Source organism: Felis catus, chromosome C2, assembly GCF_018350175.1.
Source record: "Felis catus isolate Fca126 chromosome C2, F.catus_Fca126_mat1.0, whole genome shotgun sequence".
Lineage (NCBI taxonomy): Eukaryota > Metazoa > Chordata > Mammalia > Carnivora > Felidae > Felis > Felis catus.
The window spans coordinates 153,371,256-153,388,303 of NC_058376.1; the positions used below are offsets into that span (position 1 = coordinate 153,371,256).

Genomic DNA, 17,048 nt, shown 5'->3' on the forward strand with positions numbered 1-17,048 from the left:
CTTTCTAGCTGTGTGCCCTGGCCATGTCCTTCCCTTCCCTTCCCTTCCCTTCTTCCCTTCCCTTCTTCCCTTCCCTTCTTCCCTTTCCTTCTTTCCTTCTTTCCTTCTTTCCTTTCCTTCTTTCCCTTTCCTCCCTTCCCTTCCCTTCCCTTCCCTTCCCTTCCCTTCCCTTCCCTTCCCTTCCCTTCCCTTTCCTTCTTTCTTCCCCCTTCCCCCTCCCTTGATTTTTTTTAAGTAATCTGTACACCCAACGTGGGGCTGTCCTCATAACCCTGAGATCGAGAGTCACGCACTCCACCAACTGGGCCAGCCAGGCGCTCCTATTAATACTTCAGAAGGGTCAGTTTCCTCAGATGTAAAACAGGGTAGTAACAGAACCCAGTCTACAGAGCTACTGTCAAGAGTTAATGCATACAAAGTGCTGAGAACCAGGGAAAGAACACATAGAAATCCCTCATTAAATCCTCCTTGTTTTTAAAAAAAAATTTTTTTTAATGTTTATTTTTGAGAGAGATGGGGGGAGGGGCAGAGAGAGAGGGAGACACAGAATCCAAATCAGGCTCTAGGCTCTGAGTTGTCAGCACAGGGCCTGATGTGGGGCTCGAACTCATGAACCATGAGCCAAAGTCAGATGCTTAACTGACTGAGCCACCCAGCGCCCCAATCTTCCCAGTTTTAATTACAGTAAAATAAAAGCCCAAAGATCTTCTCCAGCTAGGCTAAGGCTCCAGGAGGCCATGGGCTTAGGAACTGACGCAGGAAGTTGCAAAGCCACAACAGAGCTGCTTTCCTAGGACTTTACCAGAAGCGCACTTAAAATCAGGGCTGCCTCAGGGTAAACAGTGTGAAATTGCTTCTATCTGGAATAATTTGGGGCTCACTGTTAAGCCAGAGGGTGCTTGAGACCACCCCAGTTTGATATGAATTGCAATGACTAGGTCACAGCTGCCTTTTAATTTAAAAAATTTAAAGTAATAGACACATGATAAAAAATGGAAAGACTACAGACTGGCCTAAAGGGAAAAGTAATTGGTTCCATCCCCTCTCTTACTCTCATTTCCCCAAAATAACTACTCCAAACAATTTCTCTGGTACACTAAAGAAATGTCTCCAGAAAGGAACACAGCCTTGCCAACACTTTGATTTCAGTGCTGTGAGACCTGCTGGACCCCTGGCTTCTGACCTCCAGAACTGTAAGATAACAGATTTTTATTGTTTTAAGTCACTAAAAACATGGCAATTTTTGGAGGGCAAAAATAGGAAACTAACACAAACTATTTGACATGTACACATATTTTACCGATGAATGTTATTTCTATAAATTTACCGAGGCAGTGATTGAAAAAACCACATTGTATGTACATGAATAGTCACCAAAGCATCAAACAGGAAAATGGTAAAAAGTATAAATGTTTAACAGGAAATCATTTAAAGAAACTACAGTACATTCATGTAAAAGAATAGAGTATAACTATTAAAAATTATACAGGCCTATATATATACTGGATGAAAAGATGTCCAACAGAGTATGGTCATAAAATTTTAAGATCCTATTTTGGTCTTAAAATGTTTTTATCTACTTTTTATATGCCTCTGATACATCATGTAATTTCACTCATAAATATTTCCATATATATCTTAAAAGACTCCACCCAAAAACATGATGCTATTTTTTTATACCCATAAAATCAACAATTTCTTCTCAATACTATGAAATAACCAATCTGTGCTCAATATCCGACACAGAAATTTTTGTTTACATTTTGCTCAAATCAAGATCCAACTAAGATTCAAACATTGGAACTGGTTCGTATGCCTCTTTTTCTAAAAACAAATTTTTTTTTACTGCTTATTCATTTTTTGAGAGAGAGAGAGAGAGAGAGAGAGAGAGAGAGACAGAGTGCGAGCAGGGGAGGGGCAGAGAGGGAGACACCGAATCTGAAGCAGGCTCCAGGCTCTGAGCTGCCAGCACAGAGCCCGACAATGGGCTCAACTCACAAACCCTGAGATCATGAACTGAGCCCAAGTTGGAGGCTTAACCGACCAAGCCACCCAGGCACCCTGGTTCACGTGCTTCTTAAGCCTCTTTTAAATTACAGGTTCTTTCTCCCTCCTCCACTTTTCTTCCTTAATTTGTTGAAGGACACAAACAAGCCTTTTATCATGTAGCTTCCTAATTTTTGTATCATTTACCATGCTCCCTTGCCTCCTATATTTTCTCAATACTGGCACTTAATAAGTATTAATCAGATTCACATTTGATTATCTGACCAAAAAAACTTTGTAGGTGGTGTTGCATTCTCCATCAAAAGATACCAAACATCCTGGCAGGAGGGGAGGAGGGGGCTGTATCTGTAGATAAAATAATTTTCAGTGTATTAAGTATTTATGAACAATCTTTGGTTTTAGAAAATTGAATTTAATTAAGATTTTTCAATTTGCATATATTTAACAAGTAGAAAGTATCATATCTTATTTACCTCTATGTTGAGAAATGGCAGAAATGTTATCACAGGAGAATATTTTACTCATTTCCTTAATATTTAGCTTACCTCACCCCGAAAGCCATAGGTAGAAATACTAGCTAAATCCTCAAAGGACTGCAGTTTACTTGTAGTGAACCTCTCACACACAATATCCAGATCTTCTTTCTAGAAGACATCAAAAAATAAGTAAATAATTATGTTACTCATTTTTCCAAATCCTGAATTTCCCTTTTCTTGACTGAATCCAAGAAGCAACCCCTCTTAGGAGAAGAGTTTTAAAACGAGCAGTAACTTTGTCACTTGGCATCCAGAGTGCTACACTGTCCCAGGGTCCCTTCTCATTCACTGGTTACATTTCTCATTTGCATTCACTGGTTCCTTCTCGCCTCTGACAGCAGAGTAACCCAGGACTCCATCCTTGGACCTCTCTGCTGTCTGCACTCACTCTCTTGATGAGTTCTCCCAGTCTCATGGATTTTAAAAAAATCATTATTATGAGAAAACTTTATTAAAAATCTATAGAACATTTAATTACAGTAAAATACACATAACAAAAGTTGCCATTTTAACAGTATTTTTTTGAGAGAGAGAGGGAGGGAGGGAGAGGGAGAGGGGGAGGGAGAGGGAGAGGGAGAGGGGGAGGGAGAGGGAGAGGGAGAGGGAGAGGGAGAGGGAGAGGGAGAGGGAGAGGGAGAGGGAGAGGGAGAGAGAGAACATGCACATGGGAGGAGCAGAGAGAGGATCCCAAGCAGGCTCCATGCTGTCAGCACAGAGCCTGACACGGGGCTCAAACCCACGATCCCTGAGATCTTGACCTGACCTGAAACCAAGGGTTGGACGCTTAACGACTGAGCCACCCAGGTGCCCATTTTAACCATTCTTAAAAAATTTTTGTAATTGTTTTTATTTTTTTTTGATTGGGGGAGGGGGGGAAGGCAGAGAGAGAGGGAGACAGAATCCAAAGCAGGCTCCAGGCTCTGAGCTGTCAGTGCAGAGCCAGACGTGGGGTTTGAACTCACAAACCATGACCCAAGCCGAAGTTGGAAAACCGACTGAGCCACCCAGGCACCCCAGCCATTTTAACCATTTTTACATGTACAGTTCTGTGGCCTTGAGTACATTCGCACTGTTGTGCAACCACCCTCCATCCTCCGAAACTAAAACTCTATCCCCGCTAAACACTTCCTCTCCACCCACCCCTCCCCAGTCCCAGGCAACCACCATTCTACTGTCTATGAATGGGACTACTCTAGGAACCTCCTACAAGAGGAATCTTACAACATCTGTCCTTTTGTGACTGGCTTATTTCACTTGACATGTCGTCAAGGTTCATGCATGTTGCAGCATGTGTCTGAATTTCAATCCTTCGTAAGGCTGAATGATATTCCATTATATGTACACACCACATTTTTAAATCCACTCATCTGTGGATACTTGGGTAGCTCCTACCTTTGGGCTACTGTGAATACGCTATGAACATGGGGGTACAAATCTCTTCAAGACCTTGCTTTCAATTCTTTGGAGTATATACCCACAACTTCTATTGAATCATATGGTAAGTGTGTTTAATTTTTTTCAGGGATCACCATACTATTTTCCACAGTGGCTACACTATGTTACATTCCCACCAGCAAATGCAGAAGAGTTCTAATTTCTCTATATCCTTTATAACACTTGTTATTTTATCTTATCGTTTTTATAATAGCCATCCTAATGGGTGTCAAATGGTATGTTATTACTGCTTTTATTTGTATTTCTCTAATGGCTTGGGGCATTCAGCACCTTTTAATGGGAGACTCATAGTTTTTAATACCATCAAACTGCAATACATTACATTTTCATCTCCAGCTGTTAAACCTCTACTCTACCCTCCAGACCCACACACTTATTCAACTAAGAGCCATCTTAAGTTTAACATGCTCCCAAACGAATTTGTGATCTTCCCCAAAATGTTTCTTCCATAGGCTTTCCCATCAGTAAATAGCAACTCTTTTTTCCATTTGCACAGGCCAAAACCTTGAAATCATTCTTTTCTTTTTTTTTTTTAATTTTTTTTTTCAACGTTTATTTATTTTTTTGGGGACAGAGAGAGACAGAGCATGAACGGGGGAGGGGCAGAGAGAGAGGGAGACACAGAATCAGAAACAGGCTCCAGGCTCTGAGCCATCAGCCCAGAGCCCGACGCGGGGCTCGAACTCACGGACCGTGAGATCGTGACCTGGCTGAAGTCGGACACCTAACCGACTGCGCCACCCAGGCGCCCCGATTCTTTTCTTTTTTTTAAGGTTTTATTTGTATTTATTTCAGGGGTTGCAGAGACAGAGAGAGAGCAAGTCCCAAGCAGGCTCCATGCTGTCAGCACAGAGTCTGATGCGAGACTCAAACCCACGAACTATGAGATCATGACTTGAGCCGAAGTCAAGAGCTGGGCACTTAACCGAATGGCCACCCAGGCGCCCCAGACCCTGAACCTTGGCTTCTCTTTCTCTTATACATCGGCAAATTCTGAGAGCTCCGTCTTCATAATCAATGCGGAATCTCACTGCAACCAAATTGGTCCAAGGCATGGTCACCACTCTCCTGGACTGCTCCGAAAGCCCTCTCACTGCCTCTGTCCTGTCCTGCTACTGTCCATCTTCCATATTCTAGACAAATGGGTTCTTACAAAACTCCAAACCATGTCACCTCTTTGCTCAAAACCATTCGATAGTATCCCACCTTGATCAGAGTAAAAGCCAAAGATGTTACAATGGCCCACAAGGTCCTACATGATCAGCCTTCTTATCTTTCAGATCTCATCTCCTGTCACTTTTTTTTTTTAAGTTTTTTTAATGTGTATTTATTTTTGAAAGAGAGAGACAGAAACAGAGTGCAAGCAGGGGAGAGGCAAAGATAGAGGGAGACACAGAATCCGAAGCAGGCTCCAGGCTCCAAGCTGTCAGCACAGAGCCCAACGCGGGGCTCAAACTCACGAACCGCGAGATCATGACCCGAGCCCAAGTCAGTCGCTTAACCGACTGAGCCACCCAAGTGCCCCTCATTTCCCGTTATTCTTCAACTCCCTCACCCTGTCAGAGACACACGGGCCTCCTTGCTGGTGCTTAAACAAGTCCAGCATGCTTCCATTTTGTGGTCTTTGCATGTTCTCTCTGCCCAGAACATTCATCCTTTAAACAGCCTCATGACTCTCTCCTGGACCATTTTCCTGAATAAGTGTCCAGCTTGGAATAGGCACTCAAAATATATTTATCATGGGTATTGAAAATCTCAGTTAAAAATCTCATCTGCAAAGTTGAGTTTCCCCAACAAGGAAAGGCTCTGCCACTTCCTGCAGATGGACCCCACAAAGCACGCGCACAGCCCCCTCCTCTGAGGTTTTTACCTACCCGGATCCCAGTGCCATTGTCTTGGATCTGAATCAACTTGAGGCCTCCCTCTTTAACAACCACTTGGATGCTGGTGGCTTTTGCATCTAAGCTGGCAAATCAAACAGAAAAAAAAAAAGTTATTACTCTGCCCTATTCTAATGCACCTATTTTAATCAGACAAGGTATGAGAACAAATTCCAGATAAACGCCAGACTGTCTGAGTGATGTGTTTTTCCTTTGTTTTACAGGCTCCATGACTACACTGTAAAGAGTTTACATGCTGTGTGAGAGAGGGAGAAGAGAGAGAGGGGGCAGGGGGCAAGCATCATTTCCATTAGGACATGCAGCACCATTTCTGGTCCTCTGGGAAAGAAAGTGAAGTTAAAAGTAGGATCCACATGCCTGTTTACCACATGCCTGTTTCTTACCTTCTTCTCAACTAATTTTGCCACTTATCTCTTCCACTTTATTCAGCCTTGGGTTCCCGAGGGCCCCTAATTAAATGTCATTAAAAAAAAATCTATATAGGGACGCCTGGGTGGCTCAGTTGGTTAAGTGACCGACTTTGGCTCAGGTCATGATCTCGCAGTTTGTGAGTTCGAGCCCCGCATCAGGCTCTGTGCTGACAGCTCAGAGCCTGGAGCCTATTTCAGATTCTGTGTTTCCCCCTCTCTCTACCCCTCTCCTGTTCACACTCTGTGTCTCTCTGTCTCTCAATAATAAATAAATGTTAAAGAAAAAAAAAAATATATATATATATATATATGTGTTTTTATGCTAATACCCTTTTAAGAAAATACATTTTGTTGGGGAAAAGAAAAAAAAAATGGCAATACAGAAAGTTCTTTGGGAAGCCAGTAAATCTTTGGTACTTCCGAAGCGTAGCCAACAATCCCAAAGAGCGCCAGCGACAGAAAAGGAATTCAGTCCGCGGCTGCACGAGAAAAAAGGGTAATCTCCTCGCACAGAAAATTCTTTTTTCAAAAATAGTTAAGTTACTTAAATATCAAAGACCTTTCTCAGGAGCGCCTGAATTGACGTGGTATTAGCCATCTCGACTCCCATATTAAAAAAGAGCACGACTGGGCTCCAAACAAAAGCCCTGCTCACAGGACTGATTATTAACCACTTAGCTAATATATTGGGTTTGGTTGTGCAGTATTGTGGCCTTCGGATAAGAGGCCCACGTCGTTCCATCAGTGAATATTCCAACACTGCAGAGACAAAAGGCGGCGTCACGTTAGGTGGAAGGAGAAAGTTGCCAGCCTCCCAGCTCTGTCCCTTTCCCTCCTTTCTGCACGGTTTTTAGTCCCACGACCCCGAACGGCTGTCTTCCGTTTTCCCAATAAATCCCCTCACAAACCTACCGTTCTTTGCAGGCTCATTTTGTTCCTTCACTGTACGGATCTTATTAACATCAATTGATTTCAACACGCAGGTCACGTTTAGGTACCCCACGAGCGAGCCTTTTTGGAAGTTTATAGTTTACCCCCACCTTTCCTTCCAGGTTTCTAACTTCTTCCTTCCACAATGCGAAGGAAATTCCGAAACGTCAGAATCCTCGGGATACCCCGTTAACACCAGGTTGTCTTTGACGTGCTCCCCCACGGAGAGGTAAAGGGGAGGAAAACACTATGTTGGGTCACTAACGCGGCAGTAGGGATATCACAAGTTAAACCCAGGCAGTGTCCATCGGCCTGTCCGAAAACCTCGACAATTTATTTGGAATAAAATTCAAAATGAACTGCACCCTGGACTGATTATTTTTGGAGCAAACATTACACGCATAACACGGTACTCTCTGGAGCATGAAGCGGGCCCCCCCCTTCTGAAAATGTTTATGCATTTAAAATCTTGCACCTTCTGTATATAGAATATAAAAAGTCTTTCCCTCAACTAACGGCGCCATTAAAATACTATGTCGCCGCCGCTCGCGCCCCCAACAGCTCTACAGAAGTCTCGCGAGAGCTCTCAAGAACTCGCGGTACCCGCGAATTGAGGAGCAGGACACCCAGACCTCGGGCGCTGTGGGCGTGCGCCGTGCACGCCTCCGCCCACCGCAGGGAGGCGGGTCCGCGCCATCCCGAAGAACGGCCCGTTGAGTCGTAGCTTATAAGGAAGCCCGGCTCCACTCCCTCCCTACCAGTTCTCAATCATCTCCTTGATGGCGTTGGCCGGCCGCTGGATGACTTCCCCTGCCGCGATGCGGTTCACCACTGTTTCGTCCAGCCGCCGAATAACCCCCGCTACGAGCGACATTTTGGCGCCAGAGGAGCCCAAGACACGTCGAGATGCTCACCGGAAGTACCTTCGGCCAATCACCTCAGGGCTCCGTGCTGACGTCTTTCCATCAACTCTGTCTACGCTGCCCTGCCAGCCCTTCCCGCGGCAGCGGCTTCAGAGCGAGGGAGCCGTTGATTGGGCAGCTGGGATGCCAGTCAAATTTCTTAAGTCCCCCGGTGCCCGGCTCACTTGGTCCCTCCCTATAGCCCTTCAGTCCACTGGCTAGAAGGGTATGCGCCTGCGCGCTCTCCACTCTCCCATTGGCTCATTCCTGGGCTAGGGAATACGAAATCTCCAGCCAATAGGAGTGCAGGTGCCGTAGCCGGAGGTTGGTGTCCCCCTGCTGGGGTGATCTGGCGCAGAGCGGAGGAGGTGCTTGCTCCTGCTCCTGCTCCCGCTCTTCCCCTCTCCTTGCGGCCTCCCGGAGGTCGACCCTCTTCTTGCGGCCTGCAGTAGGATGTTTATGACGCCTAAGAGGAGCAAAATGGAAGTCGACGAGTCTCGGGTTTTCCGGGCCGAGTGGACCCAGCGTTACTTGGTGGTGGAGCCTCCGGAGGGCGAAGGGGCCCTGTGCCTGGTCTGTCGCCGCCTCGTCGTAGCCACCCGCGAACGCGATGTCAGGCGCCACTACGAGGCCGAGCACGACTACTACGAGCGGTATGTGGCGGAGGGCGAGCGCGCGGCCCTGGTGGAGCGTCTGCAGCAGGGCGACTTGCCCGTGGTCACCCCGCTCACTCCCGAGGAGAGAGCCGCCCGTGCAGGCCTCGGGCTCGCCCGCCTCTTGGCCTTGAAGGGTCGCGGCTGGGGTGAGGGGGACTTTGTGTACCAGTGCATGGAGGTGATGCTGAGGGATGTGCTGCCCGAACACGTAAGCGCTCTGGATGGCGTTGATTTATCGCCAGAGGTCACGCGGCAGAGGGTCCTCAACATTAACAAGAATCTACGCAGTCAGCTTTTTAACCGAGCCAAGGACTTTAAAGCCTATTCCCTTGCCTTGGACGACCAGGCCTTTGTGGCCTATGAGAACTACCTCCTGGTCTTTGTCCGTGGCGTGGGCCAGGACTTGGAGGTACAGGAAGAGCTTCTGACCATCATCAACCTGACTCGTCACTTCAGTGTTGGGGCCCTTATGGCGGCAATCCTCGAGGCCCTGCAGACGGCAGGGCTTAGCTTGCAGCGAATGGTTGGACTCACCACGACCCACACGCTGAGGATGATTGGTGAGAACTCAGGACTAGTGTCATACATGAGAGAAAAGGCTGTAAGCCCCAACTGTTGGAATGTTATCCATTATTCAGGATTTCTGCACTTGGAACTGTTGAGCTCCTACGATGTAGACGTTAACCAGATCATAAATACGATATCTGAATGGATAGTTTTGATTAAGACCAGGGGCGTTAGGCGCCCCGAATTTCAGGCTCTCCTCACTGAATCTGAATCAGAGCATGGCGAAAGGGTTAACGGACGGTGTCTGAACAATTGGCTTAGAAGAGGGAAAACTTTAAAACTGATATTTTCCCTGAGAAAAGAGATAGAAGCCTTCCTGGTTTCGATAGGGGCCACAACGGTCCATTTCACAGACAAGCAGTGGCTTTGTGACTTTGGCTTCTTGGTGGATATCATGGACCATCTTCGAGAACTCAGTGAACTGTTGAGAGTTAGTAAAGTCTTTGCTGCCGCTGCCTTTGACCATATCTGTACCTTTGAAGTTAAGCTGAGTTTACTGCAGAGACACATTGAAGAAAAAAACCTAACACACTTTGCGGCCTTCAGAGAAGTTGTCGATGAGCTTAAACAGCATCTTAAAGAAGAACAAAAAATATTTGATCCCGATAGGTATCAAGTGGTGATCTGTCGCCTGCAAAAAGAATTTGAGAGACATTTCAAGGACCTCAGGTTCATTAAAAAGGACTTGGAACTTTTTGCAAATCCTTTTAATTTTAAGCCTGAATATGCACCTATTTCAGTAAGAGTGGAGCTAACCAAACTTCAGGCAAATACTAACCTTTGGAATGAATACAGAGTCAAAGACCTAGGGCAGTTCTATGCTGGCTTGTCTGCCGAATCTTACCCAATTATCAAAGGGGTTGCCTGTAAGGTGGCATCCTTGTTTGATAGTAATGAAATCTGCGAAAAGGCTTTTTCGTATTTGACTCGAAACCAACACACTTTGAGCCAACCCTTGACAGATGAGCATCTCCACGCCCTGTTTAGGATTGCCACAACTGAAATAGAGCCGCATTGGGATGACCTTGTGAGAGGAAGAAACGAACCCAATCCATAGGCCTTGGTAGTACGACACTGAGACGCTCAGAGTCTGATTCTAAAAGCAAACCTTTGCCTGATTTTTCAAGTTAACTAATTTGGATTGTGGCAAAGCACCAAGTTTATTCATCCAAATTGATCACGATTCAGATTCTTCTGACAGAGGTGTTTTTGTTTTTGTTTTTGTTTTTTTCATCTCAAGAGGCAGCATGGGACTGACACATGCAAACACCTTTTTTTAAATTTAATTTAATGACAATGTCATTGTCTTTTACTTTTATGATACGATTGTTTCTAAAGAAATTCAGTACTGATAATGCGAGTTGAATTAGAAGTCTGTTTTTCTGGTGTTTTGAAGAAGTTTTAGCTCTTCTTTTGAACAAAGTGTTAAAATTTTGATGCATATGATCTGAAGTTACCAACCCCATAAATGTATGTTTGAGCCAGTTTGCAGAAACTCACATAGCAAGTTCAGAAGTTTCTGCAAAGGAGGAGCGTACATACGGTGGAGGTATTTTGTCTAACTATCAAAGTGTTTGTTTGAGACTATTTTTTTTAAACATTTTTCTGAGTCCTAAGTAAATACTGACAGATTTCCTCAACTCCCCCCCCCCCCCCCCCCGCAACCAGCCCTAGCAATGATTAGAGGGAAATAATCAAAATTTTAGTCAGAGGAGTAAGAATTATGTTTCAGTTGCTGGTTTAGGAGGCTTCCTGCATTTTGGAGATCAGACTAACCAATTATTGGGGATTTCCCCTGAATTTTTCACACTTGGGTGCTGTTTTGTCAGCTTGCCTACTAAAGGACTACGGTAAGTATAGAATCTTAATGGTTGCCCGTTAGTAGTTCTTTATTCTCCTCCAGATAGAAGTTTGGCCCTGTCAAAAAAGGATGAGAGAATAAGATTTTTGCCCTCCAGGATCAGGAGGTGGGAGGTATTTTAGCTTATTATGCATGGGTGTTGACTGCTTCATAAAGAAACCCTGTTAAAAGGAAACCCTTTAGTTTAAAGTGGTAAAGATCTCAGATCGTGTTAGCTGCTGGAAGTGGATTTATTATAGAATTTAAAACTGTCCCACTCGTTCTGTATTTAAGATAGTGCACAAGTAGAAATATTTAACTTTCAAGAAGCAGCTTTATTAACAGATTGTGGCAATTCCATATTTCTAGTGAGACATCTGCTTTGTGCTAAAACAGTTATTTTCAAACTTATGTTAACCGTGAAAAGAAAATCTTACAGTAAAGCCAAATATACAAAACGATTTAAAGGCAGGACCCAGCTTAGAGGTCCTCTCAAGTACAGTTTGCAGACTTGTGCTAAAGTCCTGTCTTAACCTTTGTAACACATTCTATGGTCACTAATCCAGCAAATTCATCGAACCAGGATGCAACCAAGAATTTAGAAGGAATTGATGCCTGAGCAATCAAAATCGATGCCATAAAAGCCCAGGAACCAAAATTGTGTCACTGGTTCTCAACCAGAAGCAGTAACCCCTCTTTCCAGGGGTTGTTGGAAAGCGTAGGGGACTTTTTTGGTTCTCAGACTCCCTGGGAGGGTTCTGCTGGCATTCCCCCTGCCCCCACAGTGCATAGGACAGCCAGGCACAATGGAGAATTATCCTTCGCAAAGTGCCAGTAGACAGCCCTCCCCCCCCCCCCATTGTAGATTATTTTATTTTGAGGGACAGGGCAAATTACCGGTAGAAGCAGAATGAAAGGGCAAATCTGGCAAACTGATGATATTTGATAGGAACTAATTCCAACATTCCAGGTTTGGCTGGTAAAGTGCGGTAAAGGCCTTCATAGGTTCTGGTAGCTCGCAATAGCATTTACATGTCAGTGATTTATACTGAACCAGACCAAAGGGCTCTATTCTGTTTAATTAGAGCAGAAAAGCAAGTATTTACAAGCTAGTAATCAAGAACGGTCAAGTTGAGATTTTAGTTAACAGGAAATAAGCTTAAAATATCTGGAAAAACAGCAGTAAAAAAAAAAAAAACAGCCCCCCCCCCCCAAAAAAAATCTACCGGTAATTTCCCACTAGTTTAGAGTACTCTCTTTCACGGCAAGTGCTTTATTGAAAAAAAATGTTTGGAGGACCTGCTTCTGCTTTCCTACCCTGGTTCCTCAAATATTGAAGTCTTGTACATTTTGTGAAGTTCCATTATATATTTTTGCTTAAGGTAATAAAACTAGTTTGCATCATGTAGGTACTGAGTCGGGGGGGGGGGGAGATATAAACTAAGGATTTAAAATTGACCCTAAATAGTAGAGAATTTGCTATAAACTAGTCTTGTTTGTAAAAAAGAAAAAAGCGTGTATATTACTGTTTCCTGTATTAACTGCATGGCAGTCTTTAAAAAAAATTTTTTTTTTTTTTTTTTTTTACAAAATAGTTGTTACTGGTCCTGTTGTATCAGTGAATATAGTTAAAATAAGTACTATTTTTTAAAAGCCCTATGTCCCTATATATCTCCCATTCCTCCTAGTTTTCTTAAAAGATGTGTCTGTATTCCCGGTCTCCTGTAGTGCCACTCAAACTGCTCTAGCCAGCCAGATCCTTGTCAACATTCTTGCCCTCTCTCACACCACTGACCACTTTTCCTTGAAGTCTGGTTTACTTTTGCTTCGGGGGTAGATACCATCAGCAGGTATGCTTTCTCAGTCTCCTTCGTGGGTGCTCTTTCCCGTCCATGTTTGTGTTCTTGTGATGTTAAAATTTGGTTTCAGAGCTACCGTTTTGTACCTCCCCTTAGCTGCTGTCATCTCTGTTCGCGGCTTCAGTTACCGTTTATGTGCAAATGATTCCTAAATTCCCATCTCCTTTCCAGGCCTTTCCTAATCCATATATCAAATTGCTAACTTAAGTCTGCTCTGCCGTCTCATGGACACCACGGCATGTCATTGATCTTGCCCCCAAACCTGCTCCTTTTATGTTCCCTCTTTCAGTAGATGGCACGGCTGCTATCAGTCGTCATAGCCCAAGCCAAAACGTGACCTGCCCGTGACTCTTCGTCCATCACATCCACTCGCGGGAACCTTGGTGTTAAGTCGACTGTCTCTAAAGTTTTTCTCACTTCTCCAGTTCAGGCCATCAGCCTACCTTAATACAGCAACAGCATCCTCGTCGAGTCTCTTTTTCTCTGGTTTCGATCCCTTTTTATGCTGCAGCCAGATCATTCCAAAAGACATAGTTGGTCATATCTCTCCACTGCTTTCCCCGTTATGTAGGATAACATACGACTGATACTCGTCTTTGAGGTCTCAGTTTAAATACCACTTGCTCTAGGAAGCCTTCATAGATGCCCTCTAGACTAAGAGCCTTCGTAGATGCCCTCTAGACTAGGTGCCCCCACTGGACACTCCCTAAATACCCTTTTCTCCTAATCATACACTTAGCACACTTTGTTGCTACTTATTGATCACTGCTAGACTGTAAGCTTTACCAGGGCAGGGACTGTGCCTTGCTAGCTGTTCTATATGTAGTGCTTAGCACAATGCCTGGCATTCCAATAAATGTTTGGATGAATAAATACGTGTGTAGTGTTTTATGATCTTTGAAGCCCTTTTGCGGTCTCATTTGACCTTCACCGAGGTCCTCCTGCCTTAGCCCGCTTCTTGGGTAATTGTTATTCACGTATTACAAATTAAATGAAACTAAGTTCTTTGTGACTACAGAGCTGTATTCCCAGAATTTAGCTCAGTGCTTGGCATGCGGCTCAAGTATTTACTATGTGAGTGTTGTTGAGGAAACAAACTTAAATTGCAGTTTGCCCTAGGAAACGAAGTGAGGCCAGGTTTCAGACGCAGGTATACTCACATAAATCTATGGAATATTGAGTCTTTACCTCCTTTATTTAGAAGTATTATTAGTTTACTATTTTTAGGTTTCAAAGGTAGACTTCAAAGGAACCTAGATGAAAAAGATTGGGCAACCATTTAGTGAACTAAAACAATACTTGGGTAATTAAAAAGTTTTACTCGGCATCAGAAGAAGATAATGCTGCTTAAAATACCCTTTTCCTTTTATAATGTGTCAATCCTAGAAGAAAATGACGTACTATTTACTTGCTACTTTCCTTTACAGATGATTTCTGGCTCTTCTGGGATTTAAAAGTAAGTAAATTTAATAACATTTTCGAGGAATGACTCGGTATTTCTGGTCACTAGATACCCAGTTCTCTTGCTTTCTTGCCTGCGGAATGTCCTCATCACTTCTCCAAGGGAGGTGACCCAAGAGGGACATCTAGTCAAGGTGTACTTACTCTTTTTCTTTGCTTTCTTGTTCATGTGCCTCTGAACTTAATTTCTGGGTAACTGGGGCTTTTGGGATTCGTGGAAGAACTATAACCATGGCCTGTTTCCTTGAGTCATTTTAATTTAAGGGATTAACCAGTGTTCACTTAGTTGGACTTTTAGTCTGTGGCACATTAACTCATCCAGAGGCGTTAACGGTAGGTGTGGTGGTCATCCGGTGATCCTTGCTGCAAAACTGGGTTTTCATGGGCTTCTTTAATCTTCTGGATTAAACAATTTCTCGTTTTTATCTTTTTGTAATTGAGCAGTAGCCTCATCCTACCCAATAAGTACTTCAACTTGTGAACTCTACCCCTTTCATTTCTGCTTGCAATTTGACGAATTCTGAGTTCATCTCTTTCTTGTACATTTTGTCAAATGCAGCCAACAACAACCATAAAACATTTTGTTTTCTTTCTTTTTCCCCCCCTTTAATAAAGAAAGAGTCTGTGCCTTCCATGCTTTCCCAAGAGACAATTTGACCACTCCACAACGTGAATTGCCCCTACGTAAGTTATTTCTCCCATCCTCCAGTAGCAATTTCCTGAATGCCTCCCAACGAAGCCAGCGTGTAGTACGTTAAGGTTTTTAAAAAATGGAGCCACTTTCTGTATCAGGATGGGTAAGGTTGTCCTACAGTAACGACCACAGAATCTCAATGCCTCACGTAACTTTTTTTCTTGCAACTTGTCTAGAGACTTTGCTCTAGGTCAGGGGTCAACAAACTACAGTCCACAGGCAAAATCCGTCCTGTTGCCTGCTGCTGTAAATAAAGTTTTACTGGAAGGCAGCCTTGCCCATTTACTTATGTCTGTGGCTGCTTTTGCTCTATGGCAGAATTGAATAGCTGTGACAAAGTGCATAGTCCACTGAGTCTAAAATATTTACTGTGTGACCCCACAGAAAACGCTCACTGATCCCTGCTCTGAGTCGCTGAGACTCAGGTTGACCAGGCAGATACCATCTAGGGTGTGGCTGTTCATTTTGGGAAATGAGAAGAATACAGCAAATCACTTACAGGCCCTTAAAGCACTTTCATTGACCAAAACAAATCCCATGGCCACACCAAAGTTCGAGGAATAGTGTTAAGTCTTCCACGTGCCTCAAAGGAAAACCAGAAATATTTGGAAGACAACACTAGATTAACACATGGTTATGTCTCCATTTATATAATTTCTTTAGAAATCTTTTTTAGTGAGGTAAAACATCCAGTAAAGTGTGTAAATGTTGAGTGTATGCCTCAGTGGATTTTTATATACACCCTTGAACCCATCACCCAGATCAAGATAGTGAACATTTCTAGCACCCCAGCAAATGCCCTTGTGTCCCTCCCGCCCACAGATAAACACTACTCTGACCTTGATCACCATAGATTACTTTTGTCTTTTTAAAGCTTCATGTAAATGTAACAATTATATGTACTCTTGTGTCTTTTGTTCAGTACTGTGTGACTCATCCATGTTGCATGTAGCAGCATTTTTTACTCACGTGCAGTATTCCATTGTACGACTACCGCAATTTAAAATTCCATTCTACTGTTGATGGAAATTTTGGTTGTTTCCAGTTTGTGGTTATTATGAATAAAGTCGCTATAAACATTTTCGTATCTGTCTTTCAGTGATCGTGTGCACCCATTTCTCTTGGTATATTACTCCCTGCTTCCATACTTATCTGTAATTACGCAGATAGCAACCAGAGTGATCCCTACTGTAAAATATAAATCAGACCATGCCATTCCTCTGCTCAAAATCCTCCAATGGCTTAGTATTATAATTACAGTAAAATCCAAGGTCTTTATCACAGTCTACAAAGCTTTGCATGATCTGCCCCCACACGTACCCTTTTGCTTCCTACCCTGTTTTCCGTCGTATCCTCAATCCCTTTACCTTTCCCCAGTCACTCTGCTCTGTACTGGACACTGCCTTTTGAGTTGGGGAATCCAGATACATGATTCGACCCTGTCCTTAAAGTGGCTGTGATCTACATGGATAATTTTAACAAGCCGTAACTCTGGTGTGTGTCAACCAATTACTACTTCTGTAGGGAGTAAGAGGCAAATTTGCCCTATGATTAAACTGTTAGTGTAAAATAATTCACAATTATAAAAGTGTAAAATAAGTTGCAATCCCTGTAAGGGATTTAGAGAGTAAGATTAAAATGTAAAAGTTCCCCGATAAGGTTAATCAATGTGTACTTCTACTGACTATGAATGAGAGTTCACCAACTTGACTACTCTTACATTTTACTATTTACATGTTCACTTCCATGAGGCATAGGAGGGAGCTGGGGGTGGAGGAGGTGAGAAGACGCTGGAATAAATAAAGAAGTGCTGATACTAAGCACAATCCA

The 17,048-nt window shown here is 43.6% G+C and overlaps 2 protein-coding genes across 7 annotated transcripts in view; one reads left to right on the forward strand and one right to left on the reverse strand.

Moving 5' to 3' along the window:
- The window catches only part of MLH1 (mutL homolog 1), a 48,356-nt gene extending 40,209 nt beyond the window's left edge, over positions 1 to 8,147 (reverse strand). For all 6 annotated transcript variants that reach the window (XM_019810954.2, XR_002145092.2, XR_002145090.2 and 3 more), the window contains exons 1-3: positions 7,998 to 8,147; positions 5,873 to 5,963; positions 2,553 to 2,651 (exon numbers count right to left, since the gene is read on the reverse strand). In XM_019810954.2, the coding sequence (XP_019666513.2) occupies positions 2,553 to 2,651; positions 5,873 to 5,963; positions 7,998 to 8,113 (306 nt within the window). In that variant the 5' untranslated portion in view covers positions 8,114 to 8,147. The remainder of the gene's footprint in view (positions 1 to 2,552; positions 2,652 to 5,872; positions 5,964 to 7,997) is intronic.
- EPM2AIP1 (EPM2A interacting protein 1) lies at positions 8,147 to 16,305 on the forward strand. The gene is made up of 2 exons (XM_003992266.6): positions 8,147 to 11,214; positions 14,491 to 16,305. The coding sequence occupies exon 1, from the start codon at positions 8,595 to 8,597 to the stop codon at positions 10,419 to 10,421; it is 1,827 nt and encodes a 608-aa protein (XP_003992315.1). The 5' UTR covers positions 8,147 to 8,594; the 3' UTR covers positions 10,422 to 11,214; positions 14,491 to 16,305.
- The last annotated feature ends 743 nt before the right edge of the window (positions 16,306 to 17,048 follow it).